A 25,646-nucleotide genomic window follows, 5' to 3' on the forward strand; every position below is an offset into this window, starting at 1 on the left:
TACAGTGCCTCTCTTGCCAGCATCCTGTAATGAAAGTAAGAAATCCTCATTGATGAAAGTTGCCCTGAATTTTTATTTTGTGGAATGTCATTTATATATGGGATTGGGTTGCTGTTTTGCAATTCCCCAAAATTGAGGTGTGTCAATCCTCCACCAGTTATTCAATTGGCTATTCCTCAAAGCCTTCATGAAAATAAATGCTTCCTTTCAACCCTGCCCATGTCAAAAGCTGCTTGAAAGAGTTGCAGGTCTGAGTTGGAAAGTTGTTCTTTGGCTCTTTGCCATTTTCACTGGAACATTTCTCACCTCCTCTTGCGTGAAATTTAATCAAGATGAACAAGTATCTTCTCCTTGGTTTTTCTGTTCTGATCTTCTGCACAGTTGGTAAGTGCCAAATTCAAACCCCCACCACCACCAAAAAAAAAAAGTAGAAGAAAAGGAGAAAGTGAAATATTCTGCTAGAGAAGTTTGCCTAGAGACTGGACAATCTGTAATCCACCAGCTGTTCTGGACTACAGCTCCCAGATGATCTGATCTTCTGGGAATTGCAATCCAAAACAGTTGGAAGCAATCAGCTTGCTTATTCCTGGATTAAGTATTTCAGCATTGGGGGGAAATGGTTTCTAATACTTTACTTTATCTGTATTTTATCTGCCCCAGCAGAATGTATCTGAGATTAGTTTCAGGCTGTGATGGACTCAGATTTGCAAAATCAATCCATATTCTTTCTGCATGGCAATCTGCAAAACACTGTCTTCTCTGTAGGGTTCCTGTGCACCAATTTTGTTAGACAAATCCAATGAAAAGATAGCCTGTTTGATTTGGATGGTAATAGCATCGAGTAAATTAATGTAGTTACCATTGGTGGGATTCCACAATATTTTAGATTGAATCAGACCATTAGTGGAAGGGAAGAAAGATTGGTGTGAGGCTTCAGTGGTAAAGATAAAAAGTCCCCAGGGTTAAATTCAATTTCTGATGATTTATATAGATATGTCTTTCTTGGCAAAAATGTGAAAGGGATTTCCCCCCGCCTCTTGAAAGTCTTTCACAGTTCAACCTAGTAATATAGCCTGGGGTTTTCCTAATTTCCCATCCAACAACTAAGTACAACCAATCCTGCCTGAGCACCTATATTTTTATTTCTCTTCATTTTTATCTTAGAAAAAATGTTGGCATTGGATGCCTTATGCACAAATTAAGCAGTCACATAATTTTTCCTTTTTTTAAAAAAAATCTAGAAATAGTAAGCAGTTTATGCATGTGGATTAATTTATGGAGATTATTTAGGAAAGCAAAATCTGCTCATGCCATCAGGCTGTTGAGTGAGAGAAGAATTGTTTATGGGTATATGATTATATGGGGTTTTATGGATCCTTAGCATAAGCATCGTTTGCTAATGTTGTGTTACCTCAGTCGATTGTGTTATTTATTGTTATTCTGGTTTTTAGTTATTTGAATCCTGTTAACCCATAGTAGAATTATAAGCAGGGGTGGGCTTCAAAGATGTTAGCAAGGGGTTCTCTGCCCAGTTGCTGGATGGGCGCGGCCATGGTGGGCATGGCCTAGTCAGCCTCCTGCACCACAATGGGGGGGAGTTTGCCCTCCTCAGACTCTGGAGGCTTTCCTCAAGCCTCCAAGATGGCAAAAACGGCCTCCCCAAGCTCCAGAGGCTCTCTGGAAGCAGGAAACGGCCCCATTTCCAGCCCTTCCAAACTTCCAGGAGACCTGTTTTTCACCCTCTCTGAGCCTCCGCGCATGCCCTGCACTTACCTGCATCCAAAATGGGTCATGTGGGGACTCCATGTGGGCGGGATGGGTGGGGCTACCCAGAAGTGGGATTTGAGGGTTCTCCGAATTGCACAGAATCTTAGCTAGGAGCTCTCGCGAACCCCTGCAAACCTCCAGCTTATATCCCTTATTATAAGATACTCAAAGTTGGTGAATGATTGGAGTGGTGTATAAGCTGTGGTGGGATTCTACAGGTTCACACCTATTCGCTAGAACCGGTTGTTAACATTCTAAGCAGTAACCGGTTGTTAGAAGAAATTACTGGCCCAATCCTTGTAAGGAAGGCAGGAAGGAAACTTTCTGGTGTTGCTTACAGAAACTGCCTCTCCATTAACCCTTATTACATTCTTGGCAGGACTAGACTCCCTGTCTCAGGAACATCTCTGGAGTTTTTTTCCCCTCCTTTGCTGGTACTTTGCTTGTGTGGAGTGACCATTCAAAGTTACAATGGCACTGAAAAAAATGACTTATGACCATTTTTCACACTTATGACTGTTGCAGCATCCCCACAGTCATCAGAGGCCAGGGAAGGAGATGAGTGCCTCAATGTGAGTGATATTGAGTTGGCCACGCCCAGCCAATAACATGACCATTAAGCCATGTCCACCCAGTCACATGACCACCAAGCCATGCCCACCACCTAAACTACACCCACAGAACTGGTTGTTAAAAAAATTGAATCCCACCCCTGCGCATAAGCCTAGTAGAATGAATGAATGAACGAACAAATAAATAAATAAATAAAAATTGCAGAAGAATTGAGCTAAACTTTGCAGTGTAGGCTTATTGTGAAGTAAATCTCACCATATACAGTTACAGCTTTAGTTTATCGTGACATGGCATAAACAAGTATGAATGAAATAACCCCAAACAAGGAATTAATTCCAGGTCCCTTAGACAAACATGCTAATTCTGTAGATAGATTTGGTTGTCCCAAAGGTGATTTTTCAGGAGGCAACTGGACTTCCTTGTTGTTTTTTTCTTTTTAAGACATTTTGCTTCTCATCCAAGAAGCTTCTTCAGCTCTGACAGGATTTTGGGAATGGAAGGATTATACTCTTTGCAGACATCTGGTCATTTCCATCCTTTTAGAGGATTGTTGAGGCCACTTGGAGGTTTATCTGTGTCCTCAGGGTCACCTGAGTAGTGCAGATGGTTCCTGTAGTCTGCAATTTTCCCTCTGGAAATCCATTCTGGCTCCCACACCATTCAAAGGGTGTTCATCCCAAATTGGATAGCTAAAAGTCTGTAGAGATTCTCAGTCATCCAAGTCATGGCTGTCCCAAAGGTGCTTTTTTTAAAAGGAGGCAACTGGATTTTTTCTTTGAAGACAGTTTGCTTCTCATCCAAGAAGCTTCCTCAGCTCTGACTGGATGGTGGCGAATGGATGGATTTATATTTCTTGAGGCCAATGACTCTTCAAAAGAATGCAAATGACCAGCTGCTTGCAAGGAATATAAATCCTTCCATTCCCCACCGTCCAGTTAGAGCCGAGAAAGCTTCTTAGATGAGAAGCAAAATGTCTTCAAAGAAAAACCAGAAAGTCCAGCTGCCTCTTGAAAAAAAAGGCCCTTTGGGATATTGGTTGGGATGCAGAAAGAAGCAATTAATGGAGTTTGCTACTAGCTGTCCTTCTCCTTTTCAAAATTACCATGGATCTATGAATAGGTGAAAACTAAGTCCAGTTTCTTATGGACTTATTCTTGGGTGGGAAAAAAAGGAGAAATGATATTGTAATTTATAGATTTGATTATTGGAATGTGTAAACAATGAAACAAAGAAAATTATGTAAATTTAGAGAGAAGGTAAAATATGCATTTCAACTTGTTGGCAACTTTTCATAGTTATGATGAACCTACCTTGGGTCTTCCTATGACCCAGATTCAGAGTTTCTATGGTCACCCTGCCCTGAAGTCACATGACTAAACTTTGGGCACTTAGTAGTATGGCTGAATTTACAGCCATTTACAGCTCCTGTGGTCATGTGACCATATATTACAATAATTTTGCTGGGAACCACACCGTAATGAACTGTGATGGAAAGCAGGGATGACTCAATCAATGTACCTGATTTTTCACTTTACATCTTGTACTTCTTTACATCTAGTTTCATCTTGTATTCGGCAAGCTTAAGACTCTCTCATGTACCACCACGACATGATAGAAAACAACCGCTCCCAAAAACAACTTGGGTGGAGAAAGGACAGCCATTTATTTTTCTTGCTGGATTTTAATAACTTAATCTTCCCTTCATGGGAAGTGAAGGACGCTTCTGAAGGAACCACGCCTTTGACATTCCCAGAAATTATTTCAGGGTTATTGTTTTTTTCTAGCTGGCCAAACTCTATCTGAGTTCTGGGCTCCATTCCAACTTTCTCTTCTTTCCACCTTATGCTGTTCCCAGCATGATTCACATGCCAGCCTTCTCAAGATTAATGCAGGGATTTCACATGTGTGAAAGTAATACTTAGAGGTGAGGCTGGTCTATATTATAGGCTGTTGGCATTTATTACTCTGGGTCAAATCATGTGCAAAAGAGGAACAAAACAAATGCGTCATAACTTCATGCACATGAAACGGGGTAGGTTTTCTTAATAAAAAAACAAGTGTCAACTTTTAAGGTGGCATAGCCATTGGAATGCAGTATGGCAGGAAAACTCTGCCCACAGCCTAGAGTTTGATATTGAACAGGCTTGAGGTGGACTCAACTTTCTATCCTTCTAAGGTCAGTAAAATGAGGACCCAATTATTGGGGGCAATAGGTTGACTCTGTAAACTGCTTAGAGAGGGGCTGTAAAGCACTGTGAAGCAGTATATAAGTCTAAGTGCTATTGCTATTAACTGAATTTAATGTAATGGAGTATTAGGTCTGGCATCACCATGTGTGAGTTAGGTGACTATATAAATATGTTTAATAAGATAAATAATAGCAATAGAACTTAGATTTATATACTGCTTGATAGTTGTTTTAAGGCATATCTAATTAGTTTACAGAGTCAGCCTTTTGCACCCAACAATCTGGGTCTTCATTTTACCGACCTCGGAAGGATGGAAGGCTGAGTCAACCTTGAGCTGGTCAGTATTGAACTCCTTGCAGTGAGCGGTGAGTTAGCCTGCCAATACTGCATGCATTCTAGTTACTGTGCTCACCACGGCTCATATAAAATAAAATATTGATATGGCCTGAATTACTATGACTATCCATGACAGGCTCTCAAGAAATATGGATTGTTGAAAATTTGATATGAAGTGCACCACTGATTGATTTTATATAACCACCCACCTCACACACTCTGGATGCACAACAATCAAATAAACTTAATTAAGATTAATTAAAATACAGCTATAAAAAAAAAGTCTGTGGGAGAATGGACTAAAAGCCTTCACCTTGCGGGCATCCTACTTCCCCGAGATCTTATTGAAAGGGCCAGGTTTTAAGAGATCTCCTAGATGGGAAATCTAGGAGGGTGGGAATCTTTTCAGGGAATTATATTTCAGATGGCAGGTGCCAAGGCAGAAAAGGTCCATTTTACAGCAAGAGCAGGATCTGTACCACGCCTGTGGTGCTGGATCTGATATATGAGCTTGTAATGGCGTAACAACAGGAATTATAATCAGGGGTAGGTTTCTACCGGTTCTGTCCACCTCTGTAGAACCGGTAGCTCTGAAGAGCAGCAGACATAGAACCGGTTCTAGGTCTGCTGATGTTTTTGCCCATCCGCCCACCCGGCCTCTTACCTGACCTTTATTTCCTGCTTTTTAAACTTCAGCTGCCGTGCGAGGCACGGCTGCAGTTTAAAAAGTAGGAAAAGAGGGCTGTTTCAAAGGCTGCTTCTCTGCATGCAGCATGGTGATGACGATTTACAGGCGCGCGCTGGCAGCGTGCAGGGAAGCACATCGTAAATCACCGAACCTCGTAAATGACCGAACTGGTAGTTATCCCTGTCGTATCCCACCCCTAATAATAATAATAATAATAATAATAATAATAATAATAATAATAATAATAATAATAATAATAGTATCGTTGATTTGCATTAGAACTGTAGACCAGTGGTGGATAACCCTTTTGGGCTCTTGTGCTGATAATTGCCTGGATGCTTGTGTGTGCACGCTCGCATGCCAGCACCCAGAAGGCAATGCACATGGGTCCTCCCATGCCCCCTGTGCATGCATGTGTGACCCCCCACGTGTGCTGTGTGTCTCTGTGCATGCTCACGCATCTCCTGCGCATCCATGGACCCCGCGTATACATGCCAGAAACCCAACAATCAGCTGTTAGGTGGGTGGCATGCACGCATGTGCAGTAGACCTGCTCTGGGTGAGGGCTTGCGTGCCAGGAGTAATGGCTCTGCATGCTACTTCTGGCCCGTGTGCCATAGGTTCACCATCACAGCTATAGACCATAGAAAGGACAGTTTTACATTTCATTTTCTTTAGCTGAAATCATGCTCCAAGTTTCCCCTGGTATGATTGATATTGATCGCTGTTTTTCCTTCCCTTGAACCTCCAAAATATATCCAATTTCTCAAAACTGAGATCACAGCTGGGGAGGGGGAAATCAAACTTCCCATGCCTTGCAATTCTGATGGAAATCAAATTATTACACTTTAAATAACCCCAACATACATCTCAGTTCAGGGAGGAAATTCACAAACTGTGTGCAGCCTCCCAGCTCTGCTAGAAGAAAAAATATCATATCCCCCTCCTCTTCCCCCCTTTTTTTGTATTTAGGGCTATTTAAAGATTGAAATGTTAAAAATGTGGTCAGGCTTCTCCGAGGCATGGCTATACTGTAACTCCAGATACTTCTGCTTATATGGAAATAAGTTTATTCCACAGGATGCTCAGTGAGATGGTTTCACATGATTAAGATTTAAGGAGAACCTGTCATCATTTGGGTAGTGGTACCACAGGTAGTCCCTGACTAAAGAGTTATGACCATTTGAAGCTACAATGGACCCTGAAAAAAACTATTTACCACCTGGATGATATATATTCCTAGTATGATTTGATTGTTTATTGTGCCCTATGACTATTATTAAGTGTTGTACCTTATGATTCTTGACTCTTGACAAATGTATCTTTATGTACACTGAGAGCATTTGCACCAAGACAAATTCTTTGTGTGTCCAATCACACTTGGCCAATAATGAATTCTATTCTATGTGGTATGTAAGTTTTTGTGCTATTGCTATTGCTATTAACAACCACCACAAAAAAAAGTTCATAAAATTGGGTATGGTCACATGATGATTTGCTTGACGACTATCATGATGAACAACCATAATTGAAGGCTCAATTACAGTTATAAATGCAGGACTACCTGTATGCCTTTATTCAGTTAGGTACCCAAAGTTGTGCTCTAAGACCATACAAATCTAATAAATACGTAAATAAATACATCTCAATTCTTAGAAAACTTTAAGGTTTTCATAGGTTTATTCCACCCTCTGTGCATTCAAGGGGATTCATATTGCTTTATCCCAATGTACACCAAGCAAATATTGCAGTTGAGAAAGGGAGGAGGAGGAGGAGGAGGAGGAGGTTTTTCAAAAGCAAGAATGTGCTAGAGCAGGTTAAGAGCTTCCAATCAATTAAAGTCTTAAAGTCTTGTAAATTTCAAGTAGCAAGACAATGAAGGGTACAATCAATTAATTAAGGTCACAAAATTGTGCTTTTAACTTGCAATCATCAATAATTATTATTAGCCATTAACTTCCCAATGGAGAAAAGCTGCCGAGGAACATATTCAAAAGTCGGACAATATAGATGGTCCTTGGTTTACAACCATTCATTTATCAACTGTTCCAAATTACACCAGCACTGAAATAAGTGACTTACAACAAATCCTCACTCATTCCTCAATCGTTTCAGCATTTCCAAAGTCACATAATCAAAACTCAGGCTTTTAATAGCCAGCGTGCATTTATGAAGGTTGCAGCATCAGTCAATGGGAGAAGCTGAGTTCACTTAGCAACCACGTGACTCATTTAACAGCTACAATGATTTGCTTAAAAACCATGGCAAAAAAAGTCATCAAGTAGGGCACGATTCACTTAACAACTGCCTTGCTTAGCAATAGAAATTCTGGTTCCAATTGTGGCTGTAAGTCAAGTACCTGTATTTGATTTTAAGGCCATGCCTGCTGGATAGGTGTAGAGCCGGATGCCTGGTAACTGTATTAAGCAGTACCACTGTAGATCAGTAGGTGGTAGCCAGAACACTCATAGATACCTGGCAATTACAATAGAGTAGAATAGAATTCTTTATTGGCCAAGTGTGATTGGACACACAAGGAATTTGTCTTGGTGCAAATGCTCTCACTGTACATAAAAGAAAAGATACAATTAGGACAACTACCCAGCTGTTCCCCCTTCTCTGTTCAAAGTGGACTAATTTCTCTCTCTTGGTGTCTCTCTTTGCAGCTCAAGGTCTAATATGCAATGTTTGCAAGTTTAAAGTTGGACGTGTTTGCATTCGTTCTGATGATCCCTGTCGAACGAACGAAGGCCAGCAGTGTGAAACAACCAGAGTTTATACAGGTACAATTTACAGATGCAGATTAACAGAGTTGGAAGGGACCTCATAGGCAATGATGGGCTGCTATAGGTTTGGACCGGTTCTCCTGTACCAGTAGTTCCACCACTGACTGGGCCTTCCCACCTGCCCTGGTGCTATCCTGTCCTATGAATCTGTCTCGCTCGCCCCCATCCATGCAGCCCAGCTGATTTCCGCACTTCATGTGCTCTACTCACCATGGCTGCTGCGCACAGGAAATCTGGCCTTCAGGTGCTTTAGAAAATAGCTTGACCCCTTCCTCTCCATGGCAGCCCCACAAATATTGGAAGACTGCTATCATATCTCCCCTGGTCCTTCTCTTCACTAGACCAGCCATGTCCAGTTCCTGCAACCGTTCATCGTATGTTTTGGTCCCTGAATCATCCTGGTTGCTCTTCTCTGCACTTTTTCTAGAGCTTCTTTTTTATAGTGTGGTGACCAAAACTGGATGCAGTAATCTAGGTGTGGTCTTACTAAGGCTTTATAGAGTGGTTTTAGTACCTCACTTGGTCTTGTTTGTATCCCTCTGTTAATGAAATTTAGGATTGTATTGGCTTTTTTGGCTGCCACTGCATACTGCTAGCTCATATTTATCCGGTTGTCCACTAAGACTTCAATTTGAAACACAGAGAGTGAGAGGTGAGGGGTGGAGGGCTGGAGGGAGGGCAGGAGGGAAGGAGAGAGAGGTATATGTTTTGGGACCCATCAAGAAACTTCAAGACCTAAATAACTCATATTTTATTATGGGCTTCTGGGGGACATTTTCAACTTCTTTGTAGAAGTCAAAAGTCTTAGTGGATAGGATGATGTAACAAATTAAGTGGCCATATCACCCATATATAGATAGGCAAGAGGAAAATGTGTTTGTTTGTTTGTTTTTAAAAAATGATGAAATCTATTGTTGGACCAGACTACTTTTATCAAGTGTTCCTTGCCTAAAAAGAAAGTAAGCCACACTGATCACATGAAAACTGTACTGAGGACGATACTCATCGTTGCCATCCTGGTTGAAGAAGATCTGAAGCAGACTGGAGGCTGCTAATGATTTCTCATCTTTTCATCAGAAATATGAGCAAGGGAACAAATATTATTCTAGAGCAGAATTCCATGGCTTATGCATTGGGCAAAATTAGAGGAAGAGCATCAACAATATTGGAAAGACAAATCTGGTGTGAAGAACATAAACTGGGACAATTGGAAGTAAAGCTGGAAGTTAACTTAAATGCATATATTTACATTTGTAGTTTTATATAAAACAAGACTATATTTCATTTCCTTTGTATAAACAGTATTCAAAATTTTGGGGGTTAAATAGGAGCTTCCAGATTCGCTTAAAAAAACTTCTTGTATTACTACTTTGGTTTGAGCTTATAGTAACCTATAACTTGTCTATTGCCCTGTTTTAGAAATACTTGAAATATCTCAGTACTCCAGTTCCTCAGCCGACTACATTGAGACTAGAGTGGAAATAAAATGATAGACATATATAAATAAAGTGAAGAAGATTCAGTTCTTGATGGCTACCTGGGCACAAGGATGTCGTTATCTTGTCAACAATATGAAAGTGATCTGTCATTGCTTTCTTTGAGGATGTCCCAAAATGCTTTTGCAAAAGGCAACTGGATTCTGTTTTTTCTTGAAGAAAGAAAAAACAAATAAACTCCAATTGCCTTTTTAAAAAGCACCCTTGGGACAACCATGACCTGGAGGATTGAGAATCTCCATAGACTGTCAAGGTTCCTAGTAATAACTCCATTGCAAGCAAAACTCTGAGACAATTGAATCCCTCACAGAATCCATTTATTGGAAATATCATATTGGCACATATCTGGTGAAAACTGACTCTGATAACTCCCACGGTTTTCACCTTATTAAAAATAAAGATTTTCTACTTTCTCAAAAACAATCAGCCACATCGTGGTCCAATCACCGTGCAGTCCAACAACTGGGTTGCATCACTCTGCCTTCTTCCAACCAGGTGTGAGAATGTCCTTCGGTCCCAAGAGAAAATATTTTGCTTTGGCAACAAAATTCCTTCTATCTAAAATCCCCCCTTCCTTGTCCCTTAGCTCCAGTGTGGTAACACTGAAGTGGACAAAATGGCTTTGGTCAGGCCAGCTTCAAGGCTGACATAGACCTTCTTTGAGGATACTTTTCACCTTCCTGGAATTGCCTACACCAGGGGTGTCAAACTCCCAGTCCATGGGCCAGATGCGTCAGGTGCTGGCTACGCTCACATTTGGTTTAGCAAAGGGGAAAGAAGTCACAATATGTGATGTTATGCCACTATGACAATGAAAGTTTGACACTCCTGGCCTACACCCTTGGGATTCTTTGATACTATAACATCTAAACTGTAACCAGACAAAACCTAGATTAGTTTTTGAATCCAGTTAAGATCATGCAAGAGGGTGCCATCTGGTAAAACTACCTGTAAGTAAAGCAGGTCTCATAAACTTCAGTTTTCAAAATGTCTTCTCATATAGCTTTCCCAAGATAGGGCAAAGGTCCTGTGATGGCCCAGAGTGGGATACAAAAAAAAAAGTCACAAAAAACCAGGGAAGCCCCTTTTATTCCTTCACTTTGCTTCCAAGCTCCAAATATCCTTAACTGGAGACAAAAAACTACCACAGAAACAGTTACAAGAAAGAGGGAAAAAAACAACACAAACCAGGCAAAATAAGGGTTAGAGGACGTCCACAGATAACAGAACACACACTGGGAAGGACACCAAACTCAAAGAGGAACCATAAATTAGAGATATTTCCACGCTTTGTTTCCAGAGCTCGCCCATACGCAGGTCCGTCCTCTTATTCAGTTGTCACAGCTGCAGCCTATGAAGAGGATCAAGGCCTTCTCCTCCCCAGTAGACCATGTCTCTCCCTTAGCCTCTCCTCCCTGCATGCCCTAGGATGGAGAGGGGATGGGCCTGGGTCCTTCTCTGACTGCCCAGCTGGCCTTTGCCCATCCCCAGCCTCCACCACAATCTCCGGAGCCATACTTCCACTCCCTGTCCGCTGTTCCTCCTCTCCCTCAGAGTCAGTCTCCACCAGGGGGGGGGGGGGGGGGGGGGGGGGGGGGGGGGGGGGGGGGGGGGGGGGGGGGGGGGGGGGGGGGGGGGGGGGGGGGGGGGGGGGGGGGGGGGGGGGGGGGGGGGGGGGGGGGGGGGGGGGGGGGGGGGGGGGGGGGGGGGGGGGGGGGGGGGGGGGGGGGGGGGGGGGGGGGGGGGGGGGGGGGGGGGGGGGGGGGGGGGGGGGGGGGGGGGGGGGGGGGGGGGGGGGGGGGGGGGGGGGGGGGGGGGGGGGGGGGGGGGGGGGGGGGGGGGGGGGGGGGGGGGGGGGGGGGGGGGGGGGGGGGGGGGGGGGGGGGGGGGGGGGGGGGGGGGGGGGGGGGGGGGGGGGGGGGGGGGGGGGGGGGGGGGGGGGGGGGGGGGGGGGGGGGGGGGGGGGGGGGGGGGGGGGGGGGGGGGGGGGGGGGGGGGGGGGGGGGGGGGGGGGGGGGGGGGGGGGGGGGGGGGGGGGGGGGGGGGGGGGGGGGGGGGGGGGGGGGGGGGGGGGGGGGGGGGGGGGGGGGGGGGGGGGGGGGGGGGGGGGGGGGGGGGGGGGGGGGGGGGGGGGGGGGGGGGGGGGGGGGGGGGGGGGGGGGGGGGGGGGGGGGGGGGGGGGGGGGGGGGGGGGGGGGGGGGGGGGGGGGGGGGGGGGGGGGGGGGGGGGGGGGGGGGGGGGGGGGGGGGGGGGGGGGGGGGGGGGGGGGGGGGGGGGGGGGGGGGGGGGGGGGGGGGGGGGGGGGGGGGGGGGGGGGGGGGGGGGGGGGGGGGGGGGGGGGGGGGGGGGGGGGGGGGGGGGGGGGGGGGGGGGGGGGGGGGGGGGGGGGGGGGGGGGGGGGGGGGGGGCATGACAGGTCCTAACTTCTAATATTTATTTTTCTCACTTCTTCTCCCACCAGGCAGTCTAGAGCTTTTCACGAAATATGACTGCAGCAAAATGATTGAACTCTGCAACAGGACCGAACAGAGGGATGACGTTTTTGACATGAATTACGATCGCACTTGCTGTACTACTGACTTATGCAATGGGGGAATGATCAGCCAGCCCAGCCTCACTCTCTTTACTGGACTCAGCTTGGCACTTGGTTGGTGGCTTACATGCTAATGTATAAATTAAAACAACAACGATGGCAACAATAGTGGAAGGCTATGCTCTTCTCATCCTGAAGCAACCCTTAGGACCACATACTCAGTTCACTTCTCATGGCTAAAGAGAATAAATTTGAAAACCTGGCAATTTCACTCCCTCACTATCTTAATGTTGATTCTACTGTTATCAAGAAAATTTTGTGTGGTGCATTTTCTTGTGTGAACCCATTAATTCATTAATGATTTAAGATATAGTGTAAAATTAGCCAACTGAAATGTGTTGAGCATTTGTAGAACTGAGTTTTCCTCCCTCCAGTAATCTTTCAGGAAGGCGTCTTGGACCTACTCTGTGAAATTTTAACTCAGGAGCTCTGAATGATGGTTTATCAAGCAGACACTATCCTTGTTGGTTTGTTTTTGCTTTTTCATATCTATATGAGAAGACTTGGCCAGCCCTCAGTGGACTACAACATTTGTTGCTTGTTTGTTATTTATTAAATGTTTCCCTTGGTAAACTGGAAGTACTGACAGCCTTGGCTAGTATCAATAAAAATGAATGTTTCATATTTATACATGTTGATTTAATCCAGGCAAGTGTTAAAAATCCAACCATTGCCTGAAGATCATCCCTTCTATTCAAGTAGATGGTAAGAGCAAACGTAAGAGATTAAAGGTGAATAATCATGGGTTCTATGTACTCAGCAAAGCATGTTCTAGGTCAGTGGCCCCCAATCCTTTGGGCACCAGGGACTGGTTCCATCAACCAAGGGTTTGGGACCCATGCTCTATGTACTCTTCATGTGCCACAGAAATAAACATGGATCAGTTTTCACTTAATGCTTAACTTTTCTTCCATCTCCAAAGTCTCTCATTCCCTCCCTAGCAAAATGTATATTGTAAATCTCTCAGAACAGGGACCTATCATCTTGATAAAATAAAAAGGATTCTCAAGAAGATAACAGCAAAGTAAAAGGGTAACTAAGATACTGAACGCTACATTTTTTTCAGGTATGTTCTGAACATGAAAAGAGCATAGAGAGATCTGGTCTGTTTGTAGGCTCATCTCACTGCCCAAAATTGTTAAAATTAGCTATGAGGGAAGAAATTATTGATCGTATGAGGGGTCCTTAGTGCTCTCTGAGTTTGATTGTTTTCTGGCAGATGTTTCATTACCCAAACATCAGTGGAATGATGATGTTACCTAGTTTGGGGAACTACAAGAAAACAACCAAGTTCAGAGTGTACCCTTGTTTCGACCCTGAGCTACAAATATTCTTCATTGTTGGTATTAAGTTTATTACTTTATTTATTAATCAAATTCGTATGGCCACCTATATCACAGAGGAGCTATGAAGAGCTTTGGTTTTTTTAAAAAAATAACATGTAGGTTGTAATCCCATGTAGGTTTATCAGAAGGTATGTATGTGCGAGTGTGCACAAGTCTGTATCTTCAATGTTGATTCCAACAACTTCCTGATAAATCACTAACATTTTTAAAAGTGTTTGGAATTGCCTCCTTCTTTTTACACACACAGAGAGATTTATCTTTAAATTTACCATTCAATCTATATAGAAATAAACTGAGTCTCCCTGAAAAACTAAAATTGTCAACAATTGAGAATGAGTACATCTTGAATCCATCCCATAACATCAGGAAGATAATTTCTTTTTATTTTCTTGTTTATTTATTATTCTCTTGGTGAACTCTGAGTGGTATAGTGGCCTAGTGGTAAAGACACTCACCTCCCATTCAAAAGGTTGAGTGTTCAATCCTAGGCAGGACAGATGTTTTCTCTATCAGGCCACAAAGAGAAAATATTTGCTGCAAAAACTCTGTGTGGCATCCTGGAAGGGCATCCAGTTAGTAAAGTCTCAGCTCTACTCAGTTGCCCTGATCCCACCCTGAAGTAAGGGATTACAGAATCACAAAAAGAAAAGAAATTCTCTTTGCTTAACTCCTAGTTTAATGAAGTCAATGCTCTTCATAACATGAAAAAAAATATAATCACGTTAATGTTATCTCCCCTCCTCCATTCAAAATTGTATAACAGATGCTGTAACTTGAAATTAAAATTGAGCTATGGCTGGACAAGACTATATAAGAAGAGTCCTCAGGTTCTGACCACTTCTGGAGAACCAGTAGCAGAAATTTTGAGTAGTTCGAAGAACTGGCAAATGCCACCTCTGACTGGCCCCACCCCCATCTATTCTCTGCCTCCTGAGTCCCAGCTGATTGGCTGGGCCTTCTTTTGTTGCCCTGCATAGGAGAATGGAGGTGGAAAGCAGGTTAGTGGGGTGGGGAGGGAATGGGGATTTTGCAGTATCCTTTCCCTGCCATGCCCACCAAGACACGCCCACAGAACTGGTAGTAAAAAAATTTGAATCCCACCAATAAACATCAAATAATATTTTCTTATGAATGAATTTTGTACTTAAATCATAAGAAGTATATTTTACATTTCTTAAGATTTGGACCCATTGATTTCCCAAATGGGATAGTCCAGTTCCTCAGTCCACATTTCATGTATATAACTCTCCAATTATTTTCTTGACCAAACTTATAATTTTGGATTTCAGACATCTTTCCAATCTCCCAGTTTGCATAACTGATGGATGAATAATTAGCAGGGCAATACAGCTTTAGAACAAGGGTGTTTGCATTTGGGGTATCCATCCTGTTTTTTAAAAGTCATGCAGTTCTCCTTGTTCGTGTTCTAAGGAAAAGCAGTTAGTCGAACTGGATCAACAGGTCTAATAAATATCCCCCCCAAAAAAAACTTTCATTCATATGGGTTTGAATGCTTTCCCTCATGATTAAATGGCACCCTAAGATCTTTTCTAAACAAAGGGGGGGAAAGATGTCAGGCCACATGGGCAGTTCAAGTAAGGGAAGTCACACAAAGGGGTTATCAAGAGAAACATCAACTCCTCAAAGGTCTCATCCCCGCCCAGAAGGGACAACTAGAGAGAAAGGAAGGGTAAATAGTATCCAGACACAATGCTTATAATTTTCTAATATTACTTGTAGAAGAAACACCAAAGCCTGAAAAAATAACTTGTCAATGTACCCCAATGTGCACACTTCCCCTATGATATTTGATTCTAGTCAAACAATGGTTTAATATTAATGGATGAATTGATATTAAAAAGAATTGAAGAATGACTTTACCAAACAATGATTGTTCAAACATTCTCCCAGTCTCTGGATTTGAGTCAGTGGTGGGATTCAAAAAAATTTACTACCGGTTATGTGGGCATGGCATACTGTTAAATCTCCATTCCTTCCCCACTAACCTGCTTTCCAGCTCCGTTCTCCTGTGCAGGGCAACAAAAGAAGACCCAGCCAATCAGCTGGGACTCGGGAGGCAGGGAATAGATGGGGGCAGGGCCAGTCAGAGGTGGGATTTGCCGGTTCTCCGAACTACTCAAAATTTCCACTACCGGTTCTCCAGAACTGGTCAGAACCTGCTTAATACCCACCTCTGGTCTGAGTGAACTATTGCAACAATAGCACCACAGCAAATCTTGGATTCTATAGAAGGGCTGGATCCATGCTTAAGACTTGAATGGGCAAGAGAGAAACTCTGACAGGCTTTCAAGATTTTGTTCCCTTGCCCCAGAGCAATTAAGTGACATCGCTGAGATTCTTGTGATGTTTATCTCCTCACTTCAGGCTCCTACAAAGAATCGCTGGAAGAACTGAATATCTTCAGTCTGAAGGACAGAAGGTTATGCAACACACACAATAGAAGTTTTTTTAAATCCTTGAAGGGCTGTCACAAGGAGGAGGATGCCAACTGATCCCCTGTAGCACCATATGATAGGACAGGGTCGTCAAACTCAATTTTATTGAGAGCTGCATCAGGGTTGTGTTTGACCTTGGGAGGGGCAGGGGGCATGGTTAGCTAGACATCACTTGTGCTGGGGACACCTGTGGTGTTCCAAGCACTCTGCCAGTGAAAATGGGCTCCCGAGCTCTGTTTTCAGTTGCGACAGCTTTCTGCAACCCTCTGCAGGTGAAAACAGTGGTATTGGTGAAAAATATTGGCCACAATATTGATTTGGAACATTGGGAAAAAATGTGGGGACCAAATTATAAATTAACTATGTCTTCAGCGTACAGGGAAAACATATACAAAATGTTTTATAGGTGGAATCTATCTTCTGCTAGACTAGCAAAAATGTTTAACCTAAGCCCAAATTGCTGGAACTGTAAGAAAGAAAAAGGCACATATTTTCATATGTGGTGGACCTGCCCAGAAGTCAAGAAGTATTGGAACATAATTCGACTGTGGCTAGAAGAAATAATAAAACAGAAAATTGAACTCAAACTATTTCTATTAGGCATAATAACAGAATAATATAATAAAAAAGACAAATATATTATGTTACATATTTTAATAGCTGCTAGGATTTCATACACACAATTTTGGAAGCAGGAAAATGTACCACCAGAGGGTGTTGTTCAGCTCAGTTTTTAAGCACAGTTAAACCTCCCTTAGGACTGAAGTTTCTATTATTCAGTGCAGACTCACAGCAAGCAAATTTGAGAGACTGAGCAAGCCAATGGCAGATAGATAGATCACTGAATGATTCTGTGAGCAACTCAATCTTCCTGCCTGCTTTGCCTGATTTTGGGTAAAAGTTGCTCTTTTTTTAAATAAAAAATTCAATATTTATATACATGTTGTGTTGTGAGTTAATTTTGTGAGTTTGCTTGCAAGCAAATTTTATGTGACAGACTGAGCTAGCCAATGACAGATAGATAGATCTCTGAATGAATCTGTTATTCTGTGAGCAACTCAATCTGCCTGCTTTGCCTGATTTTGGGTAAAAGTTGCTCTTTTTTTAAATAAAAAATTCAATATTTATATAAATATTTATAATATTTACATACAAGCCATGCCCAGCCAGTCACATGCCCACCAAGCCAAACCCACAAATTAGGCCACACCCACAGAACTGGTTAGTGGTCCCTGGGATTTAAAAATTATGAGTTTGGCGGTCCCTGAGGTCCAAAAGTTGGTGACCCCTGGTTTAGTGAGTCAAGGCTGGCTGAAGCCGGGCAGTTAGCTAATATGATAGAGCTCAAGGTAGTGGGATCAATACTCACATTCTCTAGTCAACTCTCTTCTCAATTTTGACATCCATATACAAAATCATCCTCATTTGAAGCCCATTTTGACATATTACCTTGCATTTGTCTGTATCTTCATATGCACTGGGAAGTATCCCTAAGAGGCAGTTGGGGAATTGTTCAGCCTGTGAAAGGTTTATTAATAATTATTTTCTATCTGAGGACTATTAATGAGGAAAAGGAAGAGGAGGAGGAAACAGGGTCTTGTTAGTCCCCTATGAGACTAAATGCCAGCCTTGCCATTCATTCAACCTATCAATGATCTCTTATCAATCTAGGAGTGGGCTTCAAAAATTTAGCAACCAGTTCTCTGCAAATTTAGCAACCAGTTGCTGGGTAGGGGTGGCCATGGCGGCCATGGCCTGGTTGGCCTCCTGTACCATGGTGGGGGGGGGGCTGTTTTCACCATCCTTAGGCTCTGAGAGCTTTCCTCAAGCCTCCAGGAGACCTGTTTCCCTCCTCCTCAGGCTCCGGAGGCTCTATGGAGGCTGGAAATGGGCCAATTGAGTGAATTGAGTGGACATAGAGTGAGTGTGCTGGGCGGGATAAAGGGGTGCTAGTTGTGACCCATCTGGTGCAGTGAGGAAAGGGGTGGTGCCGGCTTGAGGGCACTGAGACCAAGTGCTCTAGTGCCTGTCAAGTTCACCTGACTGTTTGCAAGTTGGGGAACATTCCCTTTTAGATCAATAAAAGAGTGTTTAAAAGATGGGGGATGGACTGAGGGATCCTTGATGCTCTCCAAGCTAGCTTGTTTTCTTGCAGAAGTTTCATTACCCAAACTGGGTAACATCATCAGGGCTAGGAAGTAGAGGGGTTTTCTCTCAGTTTATATTCTAGTGGCTTGCCTGTCGATGTTGGTGGGAGTGATCTTGCAGGTACTGTGGTTGGGCTGTTTAGTGTTGGCTTCTTTCTTGACTGGGGTATTGTTTACTTGATTGTTGGTCTGATGTTAATCCTGGAATTAATCAATGCTCCTTTAGGTGTTGATTGATGGTGGAGAGGTGCTTAGTTCTTTTTATTCTCTTTTTAACTAATTGATTGTCTGTTTTGCATGGTCTGATGATATCACTGAAGTAGACCCGGGTGGAGGGGGGGGGGGGCGGCGGTAAGGGCGGAGCTAGAGGGTGGGGGAAAGCGCCTGAAGGGCGGCCGCTGCAATGGAAGAAAAGGGGAAGGAGGGACGGCCGAGGAGAAGTACCGGTCTTAAGAATGTTAGAGGGAACCTTATGCGATAAGGAAGATGGGTCCTTTCGAAGGAGGCGGTGGGGGGGTGAGATAAAGGGTGCACTAGGCAAAGCCAGCCCAGGGGAGGCGCCACAGGCTGTCAGATTAATGGGAGGCACTAACTTATATGATTTATAGTGGCTCCAAAAATGTCAGAATCCATCATATTGGAACTTGCTTGGCTTGATAAATGGGCCCCTACCATCAAATGGGAAGATGAATACTGGAAGATCATAATTGATGTTGGCCCGCTGCCCCCGGTCCCTCCTGAAAAGAGACTGCCACCCAACAGGGGCCCACAACCAGAATCAGCAGCCACCGCTTCAGACTCTCCTCCAGGTGAGCCCCAGGTTCCTAAAGAATGCAGGGATTTGGCTGAGGGTCTCCCGCTTGGGCAGGGGGTTGGACTAGATGACCTACAAGGTCCCTTCCAACTCTGATTATCTGTATTAACCTATTGTATCCAGGGACCTCTGCATCTGAAAGCCAACCACCATCTCAACAACCTTAACTCCCCCAAAAAGGAAGAATGAAAACTGGAATAAAGCTATCCAATACAGTCAGGTCCAAGGACAAAATGTTAAGGTGGGAGAGCACCAGAGGTGGTATTTATTTATTTATTTATTTATTATTTGTCAAGCAAGTATTCGATAACAGGTATAAGTATGGTTATGAATACATTAAATGGATACAAATAAAAAAGAAACAATAGGACATGGACGGTAGGCACATTGGTGAACTTATGCATGCCCCCTACAGACCCCTTAGGAAAGGGGTGAGGTCAATAGTAGACAGTCTAAAGCTAAAGTTTTTGGGGTTTGGGGAAGAAACCATAAAGTCAGGTAGAGTATTCCAGACATTGACCACTCTGTCGCTATTCAGCAGGTTCTGACCAGTTCTGGAGAACCTGTAGCGGAAATTTTGAGTTGTTCGGAACACCATCTCTGACTGGCCCCACCCTCATCTATTCTCTGCCTCCTGAGTCCCAGCTGATCAGCTGGGTTTCCTTTTGTTGCCCTGCACAGGAGAACGGAGCTGGAAAGCAGGTTAGTGGGGTGAGGAGGGAATGGAGATTTTACAGTATCCTTCCCCTGGCATGGCCACTAAGCCACGTCCACCAAGCCATGCCCACCAAGCCACGCCCACAGAATCAGTAGTAAAAATAATTGAATCCCACCACTGGGGAGCACCCTTGACACATTCAACAGATGGCAGAATCTGCCCTTCCTCAAAGATTCACAAACCAGCATTTGGACAGAGGGTTTAATCAACCCAAAAGGGGAAGGGTTCAGAACAGGGGAAGAATATTGTAAAATCTCCAGTCAAGGTGGTATTTGCCGGTTCTCCGAACTACTCAAAATTTCTGCTACCGGTTCTCCAGAACTGGTCAGAACCTGCTGAATACCACCTCTCGTTCAGAACTCAGTGGCCTACGTTACCACTGTGAGAACCTTGTCCAATTCCTCAGGATGTCCCAATTCAAACTCTTTCCAGATAACTGAGTTCAGAAGTGCCTTGGTCACTTCCAGGGGACCTGGCCAGAATTAGACCAATTTCATCTCCCCAGTTTCTTGTCCTGAGATACTGTAATATGGTAGAACAAGAATTCCAGCCTGTTGGGGAATTAGCTCAAATGGTAGAGCGCTTGCTTCGCATGCAAGAGGTAGCAGGATCGAAACCTGCATTCTCCAGTTATTATTACTATGATTCATTTTTGGCTTCCCTATAAGAAGTCAAGTCCCGGGCAAATTGTGCATATTATCCTAAATTTCTACCCTGTTGCAAAAGAATCCAGGCAGGCAGTTGGGCATTAGTGGCAATACTAACCAACCTCTTGCTTTGCTTGCAGGAGACAGTGGGATCGATGCCCGCCTTCATCAGAATGATTTTTGGGTTGATCCACCCCACCCGCCTCTGTGTGATTCTGCATAACGGCTCCTAGATGGCTCTTTTTTGAGAAACGATGCAGCAGAACTAACTAGGATGTGGAGCAATCAGCTCAAATGATAGAGCGCATACATGCATGAAATAGCAGGGGCAATGGCTGCATTCTGCTAATCAAACATTTTGCCAGCTTATATGACTTTTTTTTAATGTCTTTAGTTTTTGCATCCTAATTCTTGAAGTTTGGTGGGTGAAGAGTAATCTGAGCTGGGGAATTAGCTCATATGGTAGAGCACTTCCTTTGCATGCAAGAGGTGGTGGGATCGATGCCCACATTCTCCAGTCACAAGATTATTTTATTTTGGCCATATTATTTGACCATTTTTATCTCCTCCATTGCCATCCCTGTATAAAATCATTCTCATCAAATCTCTTTTTAGATATGACTTAGCACTGTGATGGTGAACCCAGGGGTGGGATTCAAATTTTTAACAACTAGTTCTATGGGCATGGCTTAGTTGGTGGGCATGGCTTGGTGGTCACGTGACTGGCTGAGCGTAGCCAACTCAACATCACTCACATCGCGGCACGCATCTCCTTGCCTGGCCTCTCATGACTGTGGGGATGCTGCAACAGTCGTAAGTGTGAAAAATGGTCATAAGTCACTTTTTTCAGTGCCATTGTAACTTTGAATGGTCACTCCACACAAGCAAAGTACCAGCAAAGGAGGGGGGAAAAACTCCAGAGAAGTTCCTGAGACAGGAAGTCTAGTCCTAGTCCCCAAACCCCAAAAACTTTAATCTTAGACTGTCTACTATTGACCTCACCCCTTTCCTAAGAGGTCTCTAGGGGGCGTGCATAAGCGCACCAACATGCCTACCATCCCTGTCCTATTGTTTCTTTTATTTTTCTTATATGTACCCATTTCATGTATTCATAACTATGTATACACTTATACTTATTATCTTGTAAACAATTGACAAGTCAAATAAAATAAATAAAAAATAAAAATAAAATGTAATAAGGGTTAATGGAGAGGCAGTTTCTGTAAGCAACACCAGAATGTTTCCTTCCTGCCTTCCTTACAGGATTAGGCCAGTAATTTCTTCTAACAACTGGTTCTCCAAACTGCTTAGAATGTTAAAAACTGGTTCTAGCGAATAGGTGTGAACTGGTAGAATCCCACCCCTGCTTACAGCTGTGCAATGACTCCAAGCTAGGCCCTCACTTATCCCAGGGCTGTCAAACGTGTGGCTCACAGGCCAGATGCATCATGCACTGGCCACACTCATGCCCAGTTTAGTGAAGGGGGAAAAGTCACAATACATCACCTGATGACGCTGTAATGACACAAGTTTGACACCCCAGCTTAACCCATCCTTCCAAGAGTGTTGGTAGTTTTCCAACTGATCTCCACAACAACCCTCTGCTTTCTTTTCTTCTGTCAATTCTACTAAGGTCTTCTTTTGTATAAAGTCACAGTTCTCTAATTGTCTCAAGACATTCAAAAAGGTGATTGGCACTGGGCTCACTTTCCATGTGAAAGAAGAAGGAGGAGGAGGAGGAGGAGGAGGAGGAGGAGGAGGAGGAGGAGGAGGAGGAGGAGGAGGAGGAGGAGGAGGAATCTTATTAGCCAATTGAGACTTTAAATTTTAGCCTTGACATTTTCCAACATATCTAGAATCTCTGATACCTGTCTCTCTGTCTGCCTATTTCTGTCTATCAATCAATCATCTAACTGACAAGACTTTAAGAACCAACTGTGTGCTGTGCTGTGTTATGGAGTTATATTGGGAGCTAGAGATTCTCAAGTTAGAGATTTCATTTTGTCAACAAGCAATGATCAGTGAGCTCCAAGACTGAAAAATGAAAAGTTAAACGGCAATTAAAATATCAGAAAGAAACATCAAGGGGACTAGAAGTGATATTCAGGAGGTTCTGACCAGTTCTGGAGAACCAGTAGCGGAAATTTTGAGTAGTTCAGAAAGCCGGCAAATACCACCTCTGTCTGGCCCTGCCCCATCTTTTCTCTGCCTCCCAAGTCCCAGCTGATCAGCTTGGTCTTCTTTTGTTGCCCTGCACAGGAGAACGGAGCTGGAAAGCAGGTTAGTGGGGTGAGGAGGGAATGGAGATTTTACAGTATCCTTCCCCTGGCATGCCCACCAAGCCAAACCACGCCCACCAAGCCATGCCCACATAACCAGGAGTAAAAAAATTTCAATTCCACCACTGAAGGAGACATAATTAAATGTTGAAGTGCCGCCATCTTTTTTATAAAATAATCGTTCTTAGAACACCATGACCTCTGGCTGAAATTTCACTAGGGATCTGAGCAGGATATTTCCTTTTCATACCTGGAGGAGATCAACCCTGACTGCTGTTTAGAAGGTCAGATCCTGAAGATGAAACTCAAATACTTTGGCCACCTATTGAGAAGGAAGGACTCACTGGAGAAGAGCCTATTGCTGGGAAAGATTGAGGGCAATAGAAGAAGGGGACGACAGAGAATGAGGTGGATGGATGGAGTCACTGGAGCAGTCGGTGTGAGCTTAAATGGACTCTGGGGGAAGGTAGAGGACAGGAAGGCCTGGAGGGACATTGTCCATGGGGTCGCAATGGGTTGGACATGACTCCGCAACTAACAACAACAACAAGCTGGAAACAGCAACTGGGCAGGATTCTGGGCAGATATATAGCAACTGGGCAGATATACAGAGGCAGGGGTGGGATTCAAATTTCTTAAAAACTGGTTCTTGGACATGACCTAATTTGTGGGTGTGGCTTGGTGGTCATATGACTGGTTGGGCATGGCTTGTATGTAAATATTATAAATATTTATGTAAATGTTGATTTTTTTTATTAAAAAAAGGAACTTTTACCCAAAATCAGACAAAGCAGGCAGGCAGATTGAGTTGCTCATAGAATCACAGATTCACTTAGAGAACTGTGTTTCTGCCATTGGCTATCTGAGTATGCACTTAATAATAGAACCTTCAGTCCTAAGGGAGGTTCAGCACTGCTTTTAAGATCTAAAGATTATCTAGAAAGCAAGAAATCCAATGATTTCCGGCTTTCTAGCTAATCTAAATCTCCTGGCACAGCAGAACAGCTGATGGTCGGGGGAAAAAGGAAAAATAGCAGGCAAGTTTGTCAAGCAAAGAGTGAGTGGGCAGGGAGGATTCCCGCAGCCCATGAGAGCGGCGCAGCCTTGTGTTCCTACACAGCCTGGATTAATTGCTTTGGGGGGTGCTCTGGGGTGATATTTCTCTGCGGACCACCAAAATTTTCTCACGGAACACCAGTGGGCCACAGACCACCAGTTGGCAACTGCTGGTCTAGATCAGGGGTGTCAAACTTGCGATGACACATTGTTGTCCTATGACGTATCACAACTTTTCCCCCCTTCGCTAAACCGGGGGTGTGCGTGGTCAGCGCATGACGTATCTAGCCCATGGGCCATCAGCTTCAACCATAACAATACAAGAGCACACAATAGATACAAACTCAAGGTTAACTGCACTAAACTTGATTGCAGGAAATACGACTTCAGTCAATGTCTGGAATACTCTACATGACTCTGTGGTTTCTTCATCAAACCCCAAAAACTTTAACCTTAGACTGTCTACTATTGACCTCACCCCTTTCCTAAGAGGCCTGTAGGGGTGTGCATAAGCGCATCAATCGTGCCTACCGTCTCTGTCCTATTGTTTCTTTTTATTTTTTTTTATACGTATCCATCTCATGTGTTCATAACTATTTTTATACTTATGCCTGTTAATCTGTAAGCAATTGACAAATCAAATAAATAAAACAAATAAATATATTGATTCAAGGGGCTTCCTTTGATGGAGGTAGGTTGGATTGCACTCTCAGTATGGAACATCAATCTTCTCCCACTAGTTTGTGTATATTATCTTGGTTTCTTTCTTGGGAAATTTTGCAACAGGACTAGCCAACAGCTGGGGAATTAGCTCAAATGGTAGAGCGCTTGCTTAGCATGCAAGAGGTAGCAGGATCGATGCCTGCATTCTCCAGCCATTCTTCTTTATTTTACCCCATCCATAGAAAGCCCTTCTCCAGTTTCTGCATCTCCTCCAATGTTGTGCTTCTAAGTTGCTGAGAAATGTATCTTAATGCTGGGTGACTACTTAGCCTGACGAGATAGAATGGAATGGAATGGAGTGGAATGGAGTGGAATGGAATGGAATGGAATGGAATAGAATAGAATAGAATAGAATAGAATAGAATAGAATAGAATTTTTATTGACCAAGTGTGATTGGACACATAAGGGATTTGTCTTGGTGCAAATGCTCTCAGTGTACATAAAAAGATACATTGATCAAGAGTCAAGAATCATCAGGTACGACACTTAATAATAGTCATAGGGTACAATAAGCAATCAAATCATCCTAAGAAACAGTCAGTATAAATCATAAGGATACAAGCAACAAAGTTACAGTCATATAGTCACAAGTGTTAGGAGATGGGTGATAGGAAGGATGAGAAGATTAATAATAATAGTAGAACAGACTTTGTAAATAGTTGGACAGTGTTGAGGGAATTATTTGTTTAGCAGAGTGATGGCGTTCAGGCAAAAACTGTCCTTGTGTCTAGTTATTCTGGTGTGCAATGCTCTATAGTGTTGTTTTGAGGGTAAGAGTTGAAACAGTTTATGTCCGGGATGTGAGGGATCTGTAATTCTTTAACAGCCCTCTTTTTATCTCGTGCAGTGTACAGGTCCTCGATGGAAGGCAGGTTGGTAGTAATTGTTTTTTCTGCAGTCCTAATGATGGGATCTTTTTCATTTAAGAGCTTTATCTATGAATCCATGTATCTGTGTTTGTAGAGGAGAGATACAGATGTAGGGAAAGCAGTAAAGAATTGTGTGTTGTTAATGCTTGCTGTGTGGGGCA

General features: G+C 43.7%; 1 protein-coding gene and 2 non-coding genes across 3 annotated transcripts; all 3 read left to right on the forward strand.

The window, feature by feature from the left end:
* Nucleotides 1-214: 214 nt before the first annotated feature.
* LY6G6C (lymphocyte antigen 6 family member G6C) lies at nucleotides 215-13,057 on the forward strand. The gene is made up of 3 exons (XM_026723310.2): nucleotides 215-384; nucleotides 8,220-8,336; nucleotides 12,298-13,057. The coding sequence occupies exons 1-3, from the start codon at nucleotides 333-335 to the stop codon at nucleotides 12,501-12,503; spliced, it is 375 nt and encodes a 124-aa protein (XP_026579095.1). The 5' UTR covers nucleotides 215-332; the 3' UTR covers nucleotides 12,504-13,057.
* Nucleotides 13,058-20,466: 7,409 nt separating this feature from the next.
* TRNAA-UGC (transfer RNA alanine (anticodon UGC)) lies at nucleotides 20,467-20,539 on the forward strand. Its single transcript has one exon. It is a non-coding gene; the product is annotated as a tRNA-Ala (tRNA).
* Nucleotides 20,540-24,693: 4,154 nt separating this feature from the next.
* Nucleotides 24,694-24,766, forward strand: TRNAA-AGC (transfer RNA alanine (anticodon AGC)). The gene has a single exon. It is a non-coding gene; the product is annotated as a tRNA-Ala (tRNA).
* The last annotated feature ends 880 nt before the right edge of the window (nucleotides 24,767-25,646 follow it).

This window comes from Pseudonaja textilis, chromosome 2, assembly GCF_049901715.1.
Source record: "Pseudonaja textilis isolate UNSWEBS1 chromosome 2, rPseTex1.2, whole genome shotgun sequence".
Taxonomy (NCBI): Eukaryota; Metazoa; Chordata; class Lepidosauria; order Squamata; family Elapidae; genus Pseudonaja; species Pseudonaja textilis.